The sequence below is a fragment of the Tursiops truncatus genome, chromosome 2 (assembly GCF_011762595.2).
Source record: "Tursiops truncatus isolate mTurTru1 chromosome 2, mTurTru1.mat.Y, whole genome shotgun sequence".
NCBI lineage: Eukaryota > Metazoa > Chordata > Mammalia > Artiodactyla > Delphinidae > Tursiops > Tursiops truncatus.
In genome coordinates this window covers 152,680,880-152,700,747 of record NC_047035.1, presented here as the reverse complement: position 1 = coordinate 152,700,747, position 19,868 = coordinate 152,680,880, and the positions used below count along the sequence as shown (strand labels likewise).

General features: G+C 45.1%; 1 protein-coding gene and 1 long non-coding RNA gene across 4 annotated transcripts in view; one reads left to right on the top strand and one right to left on the bottom strand.

Annotated features, from left to right (window-relative positions):
* Window positions 1-968: 968 nt before the first annotated feature.
* On the bottom strand, window positions 969-17,771 carry LOC141278089 (uncharacterized). Its single transcript, XR_012330363.1, has 5 exons — window positions 17,666-17,771; window positions 10,147-10,275; window positions 3,468-3,518; window positions 1,399-1,605; window positions 969-1,133 (listed from the first exon to the last, which is right to left on the bottom strand). It is a non-coding gene; the product is annotated as an uncharacterized lncRNA (long non-coding RNA).
* A 320-nt stretch (window positions 17,772-18,091) lies between these two features.
* Window positions 18,092-19,868, top strand: part of ITIH5 (inter-alpha-trypsin inhibitor heavy chain 5) — an 83,215-nt gene continuing 81,438 nt past the window's right edge. For all 3 annotated transcript variants that reach the window (XM_073801526.1, XM_073801527.1, XM_033852339.2), the window contains exon 1: window positions 18,092-18,298. In XM_073801526.1, the coding sequence (XP_073657627.1) occupies window positions 18,209-18,298 (90 nt within the window). In that variant the 5' untranslated portion in view covers window positions 18,092-18,208. The remainder of the gene's footprint in view (window positions 18,299-19,868) is intronic.

Here is a 19,868-nt window from a genome sequence, read left to right as displayed (position 1 = left end):
TGGGGCTATCCCATTCACGTCATGGGGCGGCCGTGAGGAAGAGTAAGTGAAGAACAAGATAGGTGCCTGGCGCAAATCTAGGAGCTGTTCTGTGCTTGTATCATTACTGTCACTGTTCTAAACAGCAAAAGAAACCCAGCTTGGAATGTAAAACAGAATCAAGGGCATATAACCGAGAGTTGTCTCTAGTTTTCTGCCTAAGTTTTCCCTTCAGCCTTTGGAATTGCACAGTGCTATACCTTCTGGAAAAATGTATCTTCTGGATACCGGAAGTGGGAAAAACACCCCTCCCCTCCCTTGTGTAGCGCGGGCTGGGGGAGTTCCCAGCCCAGTGGGTGCCTCAGCCTAGCCCTCATGGAAAAACCCTGTCACAGCTTTGCATTCTCTGCTGAGATAAAGACAATTAAGACCTTATGGGTTGAGTACCAAACAGAACCTCCAAAATTTGAACAAAACCATTCTCAACTAAGAGGTCCAAGATAATCTCTCGGTGGATATCTTTAACAGTTATTAATGTTGAAATAAATTCCATAGTATACTGTGGATACTGAAGTTGAGAAAGTAAAATTAACATGGTCTAAAAGAAAGTTACTTAGCACATTTTGCTCTTTTCTGAGATTGCTAGCGTGTTGGCGGTGGTTGGCTGTGGGCAAGGATAATGTGGAACATTTTTGTTGGTCTGCTAATAAAAAAAAAGACCTTATGGCATGTTTTGCAAATATAAATATGATTTCCAATATTCTGGCCCCTTCCATTGGTCATTTCATCTCTGATGACTATAATCTGATATTTGGAATGATCTCAGGACAAGCCAAGCTAAGGGCAGCCTGGGTCATGCTTCTCCTTTTATGCTGATAGCCTATCTCCAAATTCCAAGGTCTTGGGAAAAAACCCACCACGTTTGATCTCTCCTGCTGTCCAGAAGCGCCAGGCTCCCTATCAGGGCAGGTGTGTATTCAGGTCACGGGGTCCTGCACCTGGGGCCCTTCCACCAGCCCTGGCCCTGGGCGGCTCTCACTGGTGAATGGAATGTATCGGTTGGTACTTACATTCTCCCGATTTATAGCATGGAAATCGCTACCACAAATGCTGCCAGAATCTTCACTTTCATAGATGTGAGAATCAGTAGGAATCTAAGAGAAAAACATTTCAGTACGCTTCATAATGTTTAAATAAAAGAATAACTCATTTCGTGCCCAATGAGAATTCTCGGGAATATCAATACACTTGGCATTTGTGGCTCTGAGTGTAAGGCATGGTGGCTTAGATAACGGTGCGGCGATAACTATCACACATTTACAAAATCCAGTTCTAGTTCTATCATTGTGAAAGAGTATATTTTTAAAAGTCCAAAGTCAAAGGTGAGCTAACGTACAAATAGCTGTATCTGACCCTTACCTGCTTGTTTCGCTAGTTCAGATGGGGCATGACATGGAGCAGGTCTGTCGTCTACACGTATTTGAACTCTCATACCTTCCTTTTAGTAGTCAGGTTAAGGTGTTCTGTCTTAGGTTCTTCAAAGATTATTTGTTTTAATTTCTCAAGATGATATTCCATTATTCTGTCACATCTTTTTTCCTCTCTCTTAGGTGTAGGTGTGGGCTGCTGTAATTTGGGACCAGAACACAAAGAGATTTCAGAAGAAAAATGTTAGACATTGGGTAGAGGTTTCATGGGCCAAAAACACAAAGTTAGAGTGTGGGGGGCTGATTTCCTTGTTCATTCTTTTTAAAAAATTGTTTATTTTATATTGGAGGATAGTTGATTTACAATGCTGTGTTAGTTTCAGGTGTACAGCAAAGTGATTCAGTCATATATATGTATATATACAGATTCCGATGTTCTTCCCATATAGGTTATTACAGAGTATTGAGTAGAGTGCCCAGTGCTATACAGTAGGTCCTGTTGATTATCTATTTTCTATATAGTAGTGTGTATATGTTAATCCCAAACTCCTAATTTATCTCTCCCCCTCACCTTTCCCCTTTGGTAACCATAAGTTTGTTTTCTAAGTCTGTGAGTCTGTTTCCGTTTTGTAAATAAGTTCGCTTATAGCATTTTTTTTAGATTCCATATATAAGTGATATCATATGATATCTGTCTTTGTCTGACTTACTTCACTTCATATGATCATCTCTAGGTCCATCATGTTGCTGCAAATGGCATTATTTCATTTTCTCTCTTTTTTAAAAAAAATTTTGGGGCTTCCCTGGTGGCGCAGTGGTTGAGAGTCCGCCTGCCGATGCAGGGGACACGGGTTCGTGTCCCGGTCCAGGAAGATCCCACATGCCGCGGAGCGGCTGGGCCCGTGAGCCATGGCCGCTGAGCCTGCGCGTCCGGAGCCTGTGCTCCACAACGGGAGAGGCCACAACAGTGAGAGGCACCCGTACCGCAAAAAATAAAATAAATAAATAAATAAAAAATTTTTGGTTGTGTTGGGTCTTTGTTGCTGTGTGCGGGCTTTCTCTAGTTGGCGGCTAGAGAGGGCTACTCTCTGTTGCGGTGCACAGGCTTCTCATTGCGGTGGCTTCTCTTGTTGCAGAGCACGGGCTTTAGGCACGTGGACTTCAGTAGTTGTGGCACGTGGGTTCAGTAGTTGTGGCTCGTGGGCTTAGTTGCTCCGAGGCATGTGAGATCCTCCCGGACCAGGGCTCGAACCCTTGTCCCAGGCATTGGCAGGCGGATTCTTAACCACTGTGCCACCAGCGAAGTCCTAGTTCATTCTCTTTTTATGGCTGAGTAATAGTCCATTGTATATATGTACCACATCTTCTTTATCCATTCATCTGTTGATGGACATTTAGGTTGCTTCCATGTCTTGGCTATTGTAAATAGTGCTGCAATGAACATTGGGGTGCATATGATGTTTCCAAATTATGGTTTTCTATTCCTTGTTAATTCTTGAGCCACGAAAACTTGGTTTTGCCGTTGAGTCGTTTCCATTATTTTCTGCTCTGTGTTCCCTGTCTCAGAAGTTTGCATTCAAACCCATTGCCAAAAGGGAGACAGTTGGGTCCATGGGTGCCTGGGGACTGACCAGCCGTTATAGGTCAATTCCAGTGTAGCGGCTTCCTGCATCCCTCCCAGGGAATCTGGGTGTTTCTGGCGGGGAAGGGATCACATCTGGAAGCTGCTCTCACTATGACACTGACAGCTGGTATTGCTGTCCCAGGTTGGGACGCACCTTCATATGAGCTATTGTGGTTGCCTCTGAGGTGTAAATAGGGCAAGGAGTATGTGGGTATCTGAGCCACAAGGGATGCTCCAAGTCCTCTAGCTGAGAGTCTAATTTAAAAGATGATGAAAGTGAGGCTTGAGAAGCTAAGTCCGGGGCTAGAGTGATACAAGCTGGTCGTGGACAGAGGAGTGATATAGGGTGGGGGACAGACTAGTAGTGGCAATGGTGTCTGAACTGGGCAGACTGGTTCCTCCTCATTTCCAGCCCCAACCCTAGCCTGCTAACTCACCAGCTGTCTTCATGACTTTGGGCAATTTTCTGCGTGCCTCCATGTTCTCATCTGAAAAATGGGGATAAAAAATAGTACTCAACTCTGAGCATGTGTAAAGGGCCTAGAACAGTGCCTGCAACATATTAAGTGCTCAGTTAATGTCAGCAGTGATCAGTAGTGGTATCAAAGCACATTTAATCCATGGAATTCTGATCTCCAGGTAAGTACTCGGTGGTTTTTTTCATTTCATGTTACATCTCTTGTGTCCTCAAGGGTGTCTCAAGGGCATTTCAAATGGAATGAACACAGCCAAGGAGAAAGGCTGTCCTGTTAGCCTTGCATCAAGGAGGGGCCTCATGAGCCTCCCTCACTCTCATCCCTAACGTACCTCTTGCAGTTTGGTGTCAGGGCAACAGGGTAAACTCTCTCCCTTTTTCCAGTGAGATGGCAGGTGAAAGGGACTTGGAAGGAGAGGTAGATTGAAGGGGTCATTACCAAGAAGACCAGCACACTTGTGAGAGCAGTGTTGGGAAGTCTAAAAGAATAAATAGATGTGTGAGAGATCCCAACACCAAAAGGCACCTTTAAAGCTGTGTTTGGAGCGTGTGGGGGACAACGAAGAAGAATACTACAGCCGGGGAAAGAAGCGGCAATGTTAACTGGGAGTTTATTTAGCTTGGTTTTTCCTTGGAATAGGATAACCAACTGGAAGGTGTAGCATGAGCAATGGGTAAAACCCAGGAGGAATGTACCAGTAATAAGGCTGCACTGAACTAATTCAAATTAATCGTGTCTCGGCCCAAGACTAATTACATGCCAGGGAACCAAAAGAAATTCTGGAGAAAGAGCTTGTAAACGATGCTCCTTTGGTTCCTTCAATTTCCAAAAAGGAAGCCATTTAGATTCTGTAAATTATAGGTTGGGGAGCGTGAGGTTGACTTTATTTTTTTTTAGAAAAAGTATGAATGAATGAAACCATTCAAAAGAGGGTTTGAGAACTCTTGAGAAGGAAGCATTTTGACAAAGTCATGTGTGCGGAAGGGGTTTGGTGACTAAGGCTCACTAGATTCTATGGGATAGGAAGAAAGTGGGAGGAATCAATGTGAGATTTGGGGGTAGATGGACCAGAGATGGCAGAGGAAGACAGCCTGGGCTCTGAAGTCTTGGGAGGTGGGCACCCAGGAGGCAGAAGGGGAGTCTGAAAACCACGGGAAGGTGCAAGAATACTGTAAAGACCTTCTCAAGGGTCAGGAAGTGGGAGGAACCAGCCACCTTCCGGTGCGTGCTGATGGTGGCTGGAGTTGAAATCCGAGGCGTGGGCCCAAGCCTAGTCCAGTCCTGAGATGCAAACTAATTTGTCAGCAGAGTCAGGGGCTGGTAACACACACACAATCCATTAACATGCCCGTACCGTGTATCATAGCCTAATTCTTCCCCTTGATTTGTAAGCTTGTGAATGGCAAAGGGCCATTTCCTGCCTAAAGGATCAGTGATTAAGCAGTGCTTGATTGAACTAATTTCACTTCTTTTTACCCCTGTGTTTCTATGCTAGAGACCCAGACTTCTTATAAGCACAGATGGTTTCCAATGTGCTTATCATGGATGAGGTGGAAAATGAAAACGAATGAGCTTTAAACTGCTTAATTACAGAACCCATTGTTTGAACAAATCCAAGCAGAAGAGCTTTGATGAATAGATTGATGTTAAATTGAAGGAATGGATTTTGTGGTGAGAAACAGCATTCTAAAACTCACAGAGGGACTTCCCTGGTGGCACAGTGGTTAAGAATCCGCCTGCCAATGCAGGGGACACAAGTTCGAGCCCTGGTCCGGGAAGATCCCACATGCCACGGAGCAACTAAGCCCGTGTGCCACAACTACTGAAGCCCGTGCGCCTAGAGCCTGTGCTCTGCAACAAGAGAAGCCACCACAATGAGAAGCCCGCGCACCGCAATGAAGAGTAGCCCCCGCTCACCGCAATTAGAGAAAGCCAGTGGGGAGCAACAAAGACCCAACGCAGCCAAAAATAAATAAATAAAAAATAAAATTCACAGAACTTGTTCAAATAAAATATACTTGAAGTAGACTTGAATGAAACACTGGACAAAATTTCAGATGACAGGTTGTTGGAAAGAATGCCTAATATTCTGGTGGACAGATTGAGAATCCAAAGACATCTGGATAGGCCAAAATAAATTCCAGAAGCAGTGAAGACTCAGTGCGTTCACCAATGTAGACTCTACCTGGAATATTGCATTCAATTCTGAATGAAATTCAGAATTTGACTCTCTTCTCTGTGGCCTCCCCATGTGACCTGCACTTCTCCCTGCATGGCTGCGGGGCCTCCACAGGAGTATTCCTGGTGTGTGACAGTGGAAGCTGTAGATGGGTAAGGCCCGTCCATGGAAATTACACAGTCACACTTCTGCTGCATTTTACTGGGTCAAGAGAGTCTCCAGGCTCCCCAGATTCAAGGGCAAGAATTCCACTCTGTAAACAGCAGGTTCATCATAATCAATGATCAGTCACGTCACTTCTTTCACCGTTTTTCTGTGATTGGCCGCTAAGCGTCTGTTATTGGGTTCAAACACAGACAGCAAAGCATGTACTTGTGTTTCCTCCTTGTCTCCCGGTGATAAACCCATGTGACATTTTACAAACACGGATGATCGAAAGGGAGAATTGGCCCAAAAGATGAAAGTGCAGGAAGAAAATGAAAAGCAATCATGCTGGGAGTGGAATTTGGATTTGAACGTAAATGGAGTCACAACGAAAAGCTGACGTGGGGGATGTGGACATTCTAGCTGGGCAGCCACAGAAATTCTGTGAAGGTGAATTTATTGCATAAATGAGGAAAGCAGTTGTGATGGAAAGAAGGATGTCTTTTAGAGAAAGTGACACCGCCAAAAGAACACACTTAAAGGAACCCTTGGAGGTGTTTCACAGCACTGAAAGCTCAAAGGAAGAAATTTGGGAAGCGAACCCAAACTTAGAAAGAGGTAGGGCAATTTCCCCAGGCATAGAGAAGATGCTCGCTTGATGTCAGAAGTTACACAGCGGGAAGAAGGCCAGCACTGTTCAACTACTATTGGTAAGTTTTTACCAAAAAGTGAACCACTTTCTCAATGTTTTTGATGTCTGAACTTATGGTGTATTCAATAAATACTAGTTTTACTCTTTTTAAATTTTCCTATGCATTTGTAACCAACAGTAAGAGAGTTTTTAAGGTTTTGACAAAAAAATTTTAAAGGTCAAGGAATAATCATCATTTTTCCCATTTATTATTCATTGGTTTGCACAGTATTAGCATCTAGGGTCATGTTTATGGTCTCACGTTGCAAAGGGAGGACCACCTCTGTGTGTGTGTAAATATGAAAATAAAAATAAATACACATACACATGCACACAATAGCTTGCTTTATGGTAAAAAATGGGGCCCCCCTGGAATGTTTTAGAACCATGAAGTGAGCCTCCGCCAGGGGCTACTCTGGGAGTTTATGGGGCCACCTTCTGGTTGTCTTAATGACTCTAAGGTGCTGCTAGCAATTGGTGGGTGAGGTCAAGAATAACAAGTGTCCTGCTTTGCACAGGACAGTGAAGGCCACAAGGCATCTGAATAACCCACCAGACACCTGTGTAAGTGAAAAGCATGTTTAAAATTATTTGGTCTTCCAACCTAATTCTATTTCACACGATAGTTTAAAAATGTTTTAATGTAATTGAATTTGTGGGAATGCAACTACTGTGCAAATTAATGAATGATTGTACTTTGAACCAAGAAGTTTGCACCATTTTGGAAAATAGCATCATCGATGACAAAGGTGATAATGGAATCTGTATCTTTTTTTTTTTTTCTGGTCAAACTTTTTTTTTAACATCTTTATTGGAGAATTGGTGCGTTAGTATTGGTGCGTTAGTTTCTGCTTTATAACAAAGTGAATCAGTTATACATATGTCCCCATATCTCTTCCCTCTTGCATCTCCCTCCCTCCCTCCAACCCTCCCTATCCCACCCCTCTAGGTGGTCACAAAGCACTGAGCTGATCTCCCTGTGCTATGCGGCTGCTTCCCACTAACTATCTAGTTTACGTTTGCTAGTGTATCTATGTCCATGCCACTGTCTCACTTTGTCCCACCTTACCCTTCCCCCTCCCCATATCCTCAAGTCCATTCTTTAGTAGGTCTGCATCTTTACTCCCGTCTTGCCCCTAGGTTCTTCTGACCATTTTTTTTCTTTTTTTTTCTTTTTTAGATTCCATATATATGTTAGCATACAGTATTTGTTTTTCTCTTTCTGACTTACTTCACTCTGTATGACAGTCTCTAGGTCCACCCACCTCACAACAAAGAACTCAGTTTCGTTTCTTTTTATGGCTAAGTAATATTCCATTGTATATATATGCCCCATCTTCTTTATCTGTTCATCTGTTGTTGGACACTTAGGCTGCTTCCATGTCCTGGCTGCTGTAAATAGAGCTGCAATGAATACTTTGGTACATGACTCTTTTTGAATTATCGTTTTCTCAGGGTATGTGCCCAGGAGTGGGATTGCTGGGTCGTATGGTAGTTCTAGTTTTAGTTTTTTAAGGAACCTCCATACTGTTCTCCATAGTGACTGTATCAATTTACATTCCCACCAACAGTGGAAGAGGGTTCCCTTTTCTCCACATCCTCTCCAGCATTTATTGTTTCTAGATTTTTTGATGATGGCCATCCTGACCGGTGTGAGATGATATCTCATTGTAGTTTTGACTTGCATTTCTCTAATGATTAATGATGTTGAGCATTCATGTGTTTGTTGGCAATCTGTATATCTTCTTTGGAGAAATGTCTATTTAGGTCTTCTGTCCATTTTCAGTAGGAAGCTGCTGTGCGAAACCAGGAAGAACAGTCTGGCAGAGTCTGGAAGAATGATTCTAGAGCGCCTGCTTACTGGGGAAAAGATTTTAGTTTGATTCGAAGTTTCTGTTTTTACCGCGATTCCTAAGTCTAACCAAAGTGCCTTTTGGAAGGTGTGGATCTGCACATCTCAGCCGTAAATAACCGGAAATATTTTTATATGTGTCTCCACTAGATGGCGCAAGGTGCTCACCTATTTTGAGGCGATCCAAAGGCCCTTGGGCAAAGTAGGGACCAAGAACAGTAAAACACTGACCAGGCAGTGGGTGGATACGAACTCCTGTGTCATTCTGGAAAAATCATAGGAGCTCTACTGTAGTGGCACTGCATTAGCACACGCCTAATATCACCAGTCAACCATGCAGTGTTCCCTCCAAAAACACTGGCATCGCCACGTATTAGAATTATTGATTCTGACATACAACACATAAAACTCATGAATACCCAAGAGAGAGTCACTTCTAAGTCTTATTCAGGAGCTGCACTTAGAAAACAGAAGATGTGGATAATTACTCATAGTAAACTAATCAGCCAGTCGAGCAAGGCACATTTACTGAATAGCGGAGTCCCACATACCCTTAACTCGACTTCCCTGTTGGTAACATCTCACATAATTATAGTACAAGATCAAAATCAGGGAAATTGTCATTGGTCCAATCCACAGCCTTAGATTTCACCAGTTTTATATGCACTTGTGTGTGTGTGTGTGTGTGTGTGTGTGTGTGTGTGTGTGTGTGTGAAGGGGGGTCAGTTCTTTGCAATTATATCACGCATGTAGATGTGTATAACGACCACCACAGTCGATACAGGACAGTTTCATCACCACAAAGATGTCCCTTGAATTGTTACTCCTTTATAGTTACACCCAATCCCTCCATCGCTCAGCCTTTCCCTGCATCCCTAAACCCTGGCAACCAGATGGGATGATGCACGTGCCAACATTAATGGGTGTATTAGTCAGCTCAGGCTGCTGTAACAAAATTCCACAGACTGGGGGCTTAAACAACAGACATTTATTTCTCAAGTTCTGAAGGCTGGAAGTCCAAGATCAAGGTGCTGGCGGATTCGGTTCCTGGTGAGAGCTCTCTTTCTGGCTTGAAGACAGCTGCCTTCTCACTGTGTCCTCATAGGGTGGAGAGAGAGACAGCTCTGGTATCTCCTCCTCTTCTTATTAGGAGGAGACCCCACCCTTATGACCTCATCTCACTCTAATCACCTCCCAAAGGCCCCACCTCCAAATACCATCACATCGGGGGTTAGGGCTCCAACATATGAATTTTAGGTGGACACAAACATTCGGTCTATAACACAGGTGATGACTGAGGACCAGTGGACCCTTCCTTATACCCCCAATCCATTCCCTAATGACTTGATGGAACTTAGGACCCATCCAACGGAGAGGAAGGAAGGCAAAGAACCCTAAATTGACTAAGAAAACAGTAATTTGATTTTTAAAAGACCCATATGGATGGTTTATCATGAACAGGCAAGAGTAAAGTTCGTTCTACACAGGAGGTTGGGAACTCAGTATGGAGAAAACCTTGAGATACAGGGTAAAAAGGATTACATATTTTGGTTCAGCAAGTCTGCACCTGTGAGATTCAAACCTGCTGCATGTGTTACAGAGACAAGAGAATTTCTCCCTCACCAGCCAGGCAGCAAGCCTGTGAGCACCGGAGAAAAAACTCGATGACAGCTCTGTTGTTAAGTCTTGATTTCAGAGAGTGCGATCTATCTCTTGGCATCAACCACAAACCCAACAATGTTTTGCTTTAGTCAAAACCCTTCCAAAGACACACCTGTGGCTTTCAGTGAAGTTCTCTGGACATCTCCCAACATCTGTCTGGAAAGGATCCAGCAGGTCATCAGGGAGAAAACTCACACTGTGGATGAACTCCAAGTTTTGCTGGCTTCTCCATCTTCAGTGCCTGAGAGAGAAAGAAAAAGCCTGGTGGGGCATTCACGTTGGGCACTGAGGCAGGTTGAACTGATCCTCTGTCCCTGCTGTAGCATCAGCAAAGCCTCTGTGCTATTTCAAGTCTTCTGTGGTCCCCGGTTAAATCCCAGAAAACCAGGACACCTCTCGGGGCCCTAGGCATTCTTCTAAAAGATAAGATTAATTCCTAACTTTGCACTGAGCTTGTTCAGTGTTCAGTGAGCACTTCTACAGAAACAAACCATTGCTCAACGGACAAATATTTCTTCAGAATGATTTGCCTGGCTTTGAATTACTCTTTAACACAGATGCAGAAAAGTAAAGACAGCCATCCACAGCTAATGCCGAAGAGTGAGGAACTGGCTTTGATTTTTTGTGTGTGTGTGCATTTCAGGAAATAAGGCCAAATTCATGCTAGTTGTGCCTTCTGATGACCTCGGGAATAATAAAAATATATTACTACATATAATCCTTAAAATTTTTCAAGGGAAGGTGATGATTTTAGTCCGTATGTTTGGAGAAAGATGATAGCGGTTTCTGAGAGCAGATTTTTGGGGGGGATCTTTGAAGGGGCAAGGGTCTCCAGCATAGAAAAATAGAGGTAGGAGTGGGGAAAGTGACAGATTAGAACTCGCTTCTCTCACCATGAGAACTCAAGCCCATCAGGATCTAATCCTCTCAGAGAAGATTAAACATCGGATAGAATGTTATATTGCGGGTCAAATTCAGTTGTCTTTCCCCTGTTCTTTTAATTATAACTCTCACAAAGATGAATAAATAATAAAGAGAGATAACTGTGGGCTAAAAACATTTTCAGCCATTGAAAGTCAATATTCTGCTTTTTCTTGGAAAATATTCACCCCCAGAGAGGTAAACACTTTGTCTAAGGTCTTATGGCCATGCAGGCTGGTGTGGTAGAAATTCCCAGTGAAAGGCACACCGTGAAGAGCAGGCCATTCTGAGTCTTCCTTACTGAGTCAATAAATATTTCTCAAGCTTGCTGGGGGCTGACGAAGCATACGAAGATGAACAGAACACAGAGCCTGCCCTCCGCTGGGTCTTGGTTTAGTAAGGAAGACAGACGTGTAAACAAAGAGATTAGGTCTCTACTAGAGGCGCAAATAGCACTCACCAACCTGATGAGTCAGTGGAATGCATTCCATGCAAAGCAAGGAAGAAAGACAGAACAAGGGAGTGTATAGGAAACCAGAGTCATTGAGTGGGGGGTGTGTGTGTGTGTGTGTGTGTGTCTGTGTTTCGGGGCGTACAGGTCCCTCCCGTGTGTGCTACTGAGGTTAGCATTAACCCAACAAGCCCAGGTGAGATCAAGTCTGATGTGAGAGAACCCTCAGGAGTCAGCTTTTCCATTATTATTGTTGTTTTTGTTGCAGCTACAGTTTTAAATTAATTGATCAATTGAGCCCGAACGGGTAATATATTCACAGTGTTCAAAAGTAAAAAAATCAAATATTATGTGTAAGAACAAAATTCTTCCCTTCCTCTCCTGGATTCTGACCTGTTCCCACCCTCTCACCATCCTGCCTTCCCCAAACACGCTTCTTCTATGTCTATGTTTCCTAGAATTGCTCTATGCAAATACAAGGGATCATGACTATGCTTCCTTATCTTCTTCTTTTCTAACACTAAAGACGGCACACATTACACTTGCTCTTTTTTCTTAATTTTATAATATATTGGGTATCTCTCTACAGCAACACAGAGGAAGCTGCCTCATCCTTTCTTCCAGCTTCATGCTATCATGTTATATTTAACCAGACTCCTGTTAATGAACGTTTGGATTCATTCCAGTTTCTGGGCATTACAAACAATGCTGTGGTGAATAACTTTGTACCTACACCATTTTATATGTGAGCAGGTTTATTTGCATGATAAATGCCCCAAAGTGGGACTGATGGGTCAAAGCGTAGATGGATGTCCAGATCTGGTACAGACTGCTGCCAGAGGGTTACATTTCTTTGGCTTTTCATTAGTGGGCCTACCACGTAAATCTATAGAGAGTTCTACATATACGTAACTATAGACTGGCATCACAGTCACTTAGCCCAGATGAATCCTAGGTGGGGAGTCCACAGCGTGGGTGTCATTAAAAAGCATGTGTGTTCTTCTCAAGACTTGTCATTGCCAAGGAGGGGGTAGGTGGGGGAGGGGTGGATTGGGAGTTTGGGATTAGCAGATGCAAACTATCATATATAGAATGGATAAACAACGAGGTCCTACTGTATAGCACAGGGAACTATATTCAATATCCTGTGATAAACCATAATGGAAAAGAATATGAAAAAGACTGTAAATATATGTATAACTTTGCTGTACAATAGAAATTAACACATTGTAAATCAATTATACTTCAATAAAATAATTTTTTTTTTTTTTTTTTTTTTTTTTGCGGTACGCGGGCCTCTCACTGTCATGGCCTCTCCCGTTGCGGAGCACAGGCTCCGGACGCGCAGGCTCAGTGGCCATGGCTCACGGGCTCAGCCGCTCCGCGGCATGTGGGATCTTCCCGGACCAGGGCACGAACGCGTGTCCCCTGCATCGGCAGGCGGACTCTCAACCACTGCGCCACCAGGGAAGCCCTAAAATAAATTTTTTAAAAAGTATGTGTGCTCTTGCAAATGCATAATGCATCACATGAAATGTTTATTGAGCCTAATTTACACTGAGAGCTTTGGAGGCTGTGTAAATGTCTCTGTCAGATTCCTAAACAACATAACCTATCAATACAGCATGTGGCAATGAGCCATTTAATTTAACTTTAATGGTTTACTAAGAACAAGTTACTTGATTTACAACTGGTTGCTCACTTTTACCTGGCTGTACTGAAATGTCAAGTTGACTTGATTTGAAATTGTACTTTTTCCTTACATGAGAAGGTTAGACCACATGTTTATCAAGTAAAAATGTATTTTTTAAAAGTTTCATTAACATGAAAGGTTTATTCGAAAAAGCAAAAAATATATATATTTAACTACTCATTTTATAGTATTAATAATGGCAGCAAGTATGGGTCACTGAAACAGTAATAGTTTTTATAACATCTAGGTATACGGTGCCGTTTGTGGAGGGTGTGGGCGGGATTTCAGAATCATCTGGGAGATTTCCCAAATGGCAAGTTTTCCCCCCAACGCCTTCCTGAGGCTCTGGTTCACCGCCTCCTCCACTGCACCACCCCTGGGGACATACTCTTCTCACCCAAGGACCCCCAGTGAGACACTATCACTAATAGGAGTGACAAAAACACGATCACTAATAGGAGTGACACTATCACTAATAGGAGTGACAAGGACAGTTCTTTAAAAAAATTAGCTTGATGAAAAAAATATACCATAATCCCTCCATTTATTTATCTCCTTTTGCAAGGGGCTGGAGAAAACGTTGTCACGAGCCTGCACTGGTCTGCAGGTTTGCCCCTGGGGAATACTGAGATCTCCTTTCCCACCTGTTAGCTCAGGAACATTCTACAGGTAACTCCCCAAACTTGGACCTTTCCCCCAGCATTCTGTGTTCTTTTCCCCGATGTCAAAGCCTTTTCCACTCTTGGACCTTCTCCTTCCCCTGTCTCCTTAATGCCCTGTCTTCTCCACCTGGCTTTCAAATCCGATTCACGCAAAGAATAATTTCCACTTCCTCCCCGAAGCCTTTTCTAATTATTCTAGACCACAATCACAATCTCACCCTCCTCTCCACTTAGCATCTCACCACTGAGCTCAAATTATGTTGTCTGTTAGTTCCACCTTCATATCTAAATGGTAAATTCTTCCAGGTTGTGGACTGTGTCTAAAACCCCTGTTATAACACAGCTAGCACAGGGCATCATAAAGCCAGAAACACATTCTTTCAACCATCCATCAAACGCACTGCATGTCGACTCTATTCCAGGCAGACTGGGAATATAAAAATGAGCATGAGACAATCCTTGCCCATGAGCAAATCAAGTCTAATTAGGGTCTCAAATCTCTAAGCAGATAATTAAAATAAAATATGATGTGTTACACTTTGTGAATAGTTGATAAATTCAGCAAATCATCAATCAGAAGAAATTGGAAAACTGTATTCTCTGCTTCCAGTTTCACAAATCTTCTGTCTGGGTAAAACTCACTGTCTGTAAACTAGGTGAACAGTGGGTATAACTAGACTCCCAAGATATCAAGGGCTCCTGAGAAACCGTGGAGCCAAGGCCAAAATGAATCCGTTTCCTCCCCAGATTTTTTGATTAAAAAAAAAAAGGCAAGTTGTAAGAAACTGTCAGGATTATGCAAAGTTGTCAGGGGTCCAGGAGAAACACAAGGCCATGTAAGTAGATAAAAAGGTGAGACCGGGGAGGTGAGAAAGAGCTGGCCCAGAAGAGAACAATGGCCTTGCAAACACTCAGAAAGGAACACAGACAAGGGAGGGACTGATGTGGGGGCCGGAGGAAGGGCTTGAATCTCAGAGCAGCTGGATAGAGGGACCAGGGGGTGACCCTCGGGGGTAAATTCAAGGGAGAAGAAAAGAGACCAAATGGACAGCCTGCCTTCCCTCTTCAGTCTCTGCCCTGGCTACACTAGCTGGGCCCATCAATTGGTGGTCTCAAGTGGGGGACCAGGGGAAAGCCCCTAACTCTAATGAGTCTGATTCTAAAATTCTGGAATCCCTGGCCCATCCTTGAGTTACACAGGGGAGCCATTTCCTGGCAAGAGCCGGCACGGGGGCCTCTCCGACCAGCAGCTCCTCTTCGTTCTTGCACTATGAAGCCCTTGCTGCTGAGCCCTGGACCCAGATTCTGCCAATGAGCACCTGGGTCCTGGCTGGAGATTTGTGCCTAACTGGAGTGTGGGCCTGGTAAGCCCCTGACGTGTCTCCTTGGAAAAGTCAGGATAGGGTTTTGGCTTTGAGGTTCTAGAAGCTTTGTGGTCTCAAACTGCAAAGTCAGCAACTCCTGGCATCAAAGGACACATGCACGGGGATACCTCAGCCCCTTTTGGGGGAGGACAGTTAATTTTTTTTCATCCATATTTATAAGGTCAATATAAATCACTGTCTATGCTTATCAAGAGTTTTGTAAACCTTTCACAGGGTTCTTTTGGTTTTTTTGTGGGTTTTTTTGGCAGCGAGTCATGTGGGATCTTAGCTCTCCGACCAGGGATCTAACCTGCACCCCCTGCATTGGAAGGTAAAGTCTTAAACACTGGACCGCCAGGGAAGTCTCACTGTGTTTTATTTGTATCACACTACCTAGTTTTTAAAGATCATCCCTATCTGGTCGTGCAGATGCTCTGACATCACACAGAAGCCTAGGCTATTACAGTCTGCAAATACTAGGAAGTTTAGAAACTCTCTCAAATCACATAGCTAGAAAGTGAATACAGCCCAGGCCTCCTCTGCCTCAGCACAGCCAGCTTGGCGGCAGGGGTGGGGGGCACCCTCAGGCCTCCAGTCTCCTAATTCCATTCATGGAATGCTTCTTCAATGCTAACTGTACCCTCAGCACAGTGTTACAAGTTGTGGAAGATGCTTGCCCTCAGGGAAGGTGGGATCCATTTGGTCAAAGGGGCCACAAAACAATTTAACAACCGCTAGCACCACAGCCTAGAGTACAATTGGAGAGTCCTACCAGATGAAGAAAATAAAACTCTTCTCTTGACTGTTTGACCTCTGCTGAAACCAGCTGGGACAAATTGGGACCAAGAGCAGATATAAGGTCAAAAATAGAGTCCAGTAGGAGAGGGATGGTAGAGACAAAGACCGGGTCCCAGTCCTGTTGGAGGATTGATGGAAATAACAGTAGCTGTTACTGTTTCCTTTCAAATAACCCAGCTTTGTCCAAATTCAACTTTCAGTTCACCAGTAGGTATTTCCCTTTGGCGGCGAGGGGTGGGGGGGCAATAGGCAAACCTTGATTCCAGATTTGGGGCCCTCCTCCTTAGTTTTAAAATGAGGATGGGGGTAGGCAGGCTTTGTAGGCTGCAAAGTTTCTAAGTGCGCCTGGGATACATCTGTAACTCACGGTTAGTAAAGAACTAAAAATAAAAATCCTATGACTTCCTTCTCCTTTACCAGTGTTTTTGTTGCAGAAACTCAGCTGGACCAGCTACTGTCACTTCATGTTGGTGGCATTTTTTAAAATTAGTCAGTGGTTAGGCTATTAAATGTTCAACTGCTAATGACAATGATCTTCCTTTCATTTATTTCACCATAGCAACATTTCCCCTTCTCTTAATGTCTTTGTTTAAACAATCAGCGTTTCAACAAGAGTAAATAAAATATTTTAAAAAGAGATATCACCATAAGCTAACCCACCCACGGTTTTCATTTTTCCCTGCTTCTGATGTCCATGCATATGTATTTTTACCTAATTACACTCATACTCTCGATACGGCATGTGATCTGACTTTTTCCTTTAGATTATGCTGTAAACATTTTCCCTGTTTCCATAGACCTCGTGATTATTATTTAATAGCTGCATAACATTCCACAGGATGGACGTTCCATCATTTGAGTTAACCATTTCCCTGTTCTTGGCCACTGAGATTGATGCCAACTTCTATTACTCAGTGTATTGATTTAGATGCAATTTTTACAGAGACATAAAAAATGTCTTTGAGGTGCTTGTCTTTTGGAAGAGGAAACAAACAGCTCCAACTCATTGTGTGTCTACCAGGTACAAAGATGGAGCCCAGGGCTTCCCTGGTGGCGCAGTGGTTGAGAGTCCGCCTGCCGATGAAGGGAACACGGGTTCGTGCCCCGGTCTGGGACGACCCCACATGCCGCGGAGCGGCTGGGCCCGTGAGCCATGGCCGCTGAGCCTGCGCGTCCGGAGCCTGTGCTCCGCAACGGGAGAGTCCACAACAGTGAGAGGCCCGTGTCCCACAAAAAAAAAAAAAAAAAAAGATGGCGCCCAGACTCTAAAAGGCCAGTCAGTGGGTGAGTGGTTGCCAGATAATTATTCTATGACAGACAGAAACATCACCGATAGTTTGTAACTATGATAACAATGACATTCACTTTCATGATTAACAGCCAAAAAATCAGAAATACTACGACATGGTGCCAATCCTAGCTTCCTCTTTTCTGTTCCTTTACGCCAGAGCCACATAAAACGGGACCACATTGCTAATGCCATTCTGCATTAGACTACAAATTAGCACCCCTTCGTTGGGCCTGTGAGCGTCAGAGTTGGACGCCAAGGGGAATGCGCTGTTCTCTCAGAAGAAGGCAGAAGGTCTCTTGTTGCCTTTAGGCTGGCAGGTGGGGGAATGGTGGTGGTACATACAGTAGGTGAGGGGGTGGTATATATTAGCAGTGGGAGGGTGGTACATATGGGGGGTATATATAGCAGGTGAACGGGTGGGCTGTGTACCGAGGGTCAGGCTGGCCCTTACCGTGTTCTCCTGCGACAGTAATGAAGTGAGTCCATGAAGAAGCGGGAGAGGAAGAGAGGGTCGGTCGGGGTCTTGGAGGAGGAGGGAGGTGCCACAAGAAGCCGAGGGAGGGGCGGGGCTTACGGGTGGGGGGGAAAGGACAAGGGAGGGGGTGTGAGCTGTGCGCTCTGGGCGGGGTAGGGGGGTAACCGGTGTGGGTGCAGGGGCGCGGGGCAGGATGGGGGCGGAGCTCGCGGGAATGCTGGGCCGGAGCCGGGGGTCTCGCGGGAGTGCAGGGTCGGAGGGGCGAGGGGGAGGGACCGAAGGGGCGGGGCCGGAGGGTGCGGAGGCGGGGCCGGGGAGGGGTGCGCGGTGGGGCGGGGTCTGTGGTGGTGAGGGGCCCGGGCGGGGCGTGCGGGGGGCGGGGCCTGTGGGGCGCGGGGGCGGGGCCGCGCGCGTTCGCAGCCGCGAGCCCAGCGCTGCACCTCGCGCTGTACCCCGCGCTGTACCCCGCGCGTCCCGCCGCGTCCCGCCGCATTCCGGTGACACCGCCCCGGCCCTGCCATGCTCCCGCTGCTCGGGCTGTGCTTGGCCCTGCCTTTCTGCGCGGGGTCGCTGGAAGAGGTGCAGAGCTGGGGGGACACTTCGGAGCAAGTAAGTGGAGTTCGGGGGGCCCAAGGCGGGTCCCGGACGCGGGCTGCCGCCCTTTCCCACCGCCTCCTTCGGGCGCGTGGCTGCCGGACAGGATCCTGGACGCTAGAGAGGGAGGGTTCACCCCCATCTCCTGTCACATCTTTCCTCCACCTCCTCTCTGTCCCCAGCCTTCTGCTCGGGAACTTCCCCATCTACTGGTCCCTCGAGGAGAGCGTCTGGCTGGCGAAGTTTCTTGCAGAGTTGTGTCTGCCACTTCAAAGTCCTGCAGAACCAAATCTCCTTGGCTCCTGTTACCTGCGCGGGTTTCTGCTAGTTTTTTGTTGTTCATTTCTGAGCCAGAGCCCCAAGTTAACTACAGGATTCTTTAAGACTCGTGTGTGGGGGTAGTGTGTTGTTGCTGTCGGTTCCTAGTTGTTCCAGAGAGAAAGCACATATAGGAAAAGTTCCAAACTCCTGGAAACCTCTGCTTTTCCCATCTGAAAACCGGGAGAACACGACTTTCCATCAGGTTCTTATCAATGCTTTAGCAGTTTAAAGGTGGCCAGATGATGGGCAGAGGATCAAGAACCAAAGGGTCTCAGTTACCCTGGTTAATATTCTGTGTATCTGCCAGAGTTTTTTAAATGGCTTAACCTCACAGGTGAATGAAACCTGCAAATATGAAATCTCAGTACAATGCCCCATGGATAGGAAAGCTCTTTGAAGAGTATAAAACAGGTTGGAACAGTTTTCAAAGCACAGACCTTATAGGGAGAAATGGCTCTGTCCTGATTAAAGTAGACAGTGCATTTCTAAAGTAGACAGTGCATTTCTGTGTCTCCTGGTGCTGTTTACACACACGTATTTAAATTGTTTAGCTGATAGCATGCTTTCATAGGATGGGAAGAAGAGATAAGCAAGTATACTTTGTGTCCCCTTTCCCAGCACCTTGGTTTGAAGAGCAGATCTGGAAAACAGAATCTACCTAAACATCCCGTAGTTACTTTCATGTTGACACTCCCTCAAGGATGTGCTTATCTGTGAAATGGAAGAAATGGTCATTCTCTTGTAGGACTATCAGGAGGAATAACCCATAAAAATTCCAGGAGGCTGTTCGGTGGAGGAGAAACATGCAGGCTTCGGATCCAGAGAGAAAGGCTGGTCTCTCCTTTGCCTTTTACAGCTGTATGGTCTGGACAAGCTGCTTACCTTCTCTGAGCCTTCCTTTACTGTCCATCACAGCACGGAACACACCTCCTCTTGAGCATAAGGATCCAGCTGCTAGTTTATGTAAAGGACCTGGTATACAGTGGGTGCTCAAGAAATGGTAGCTGTTTTGGTCAGTGGTTAAGGGCATAGACTTGGTGCCTGGGCTGATTCCTGATTCTGGCACTTACCAGCTCTGTGACGCTGAGCAAGGTCCTGGGTGCTTCAATCTCCAATTCTTTGAAAAGTTTGAGAGAACAGGGTGATGAGGATTGAATAGTTAATACACCTAAGGTGCAGGGAACGGTGTCAGCGCTTAATGTTGGTGGCTGCTGTCAGGCTTGGGCAGCTGAAATGCTGAGGGTAGGAATTTAGGGTAAAGATC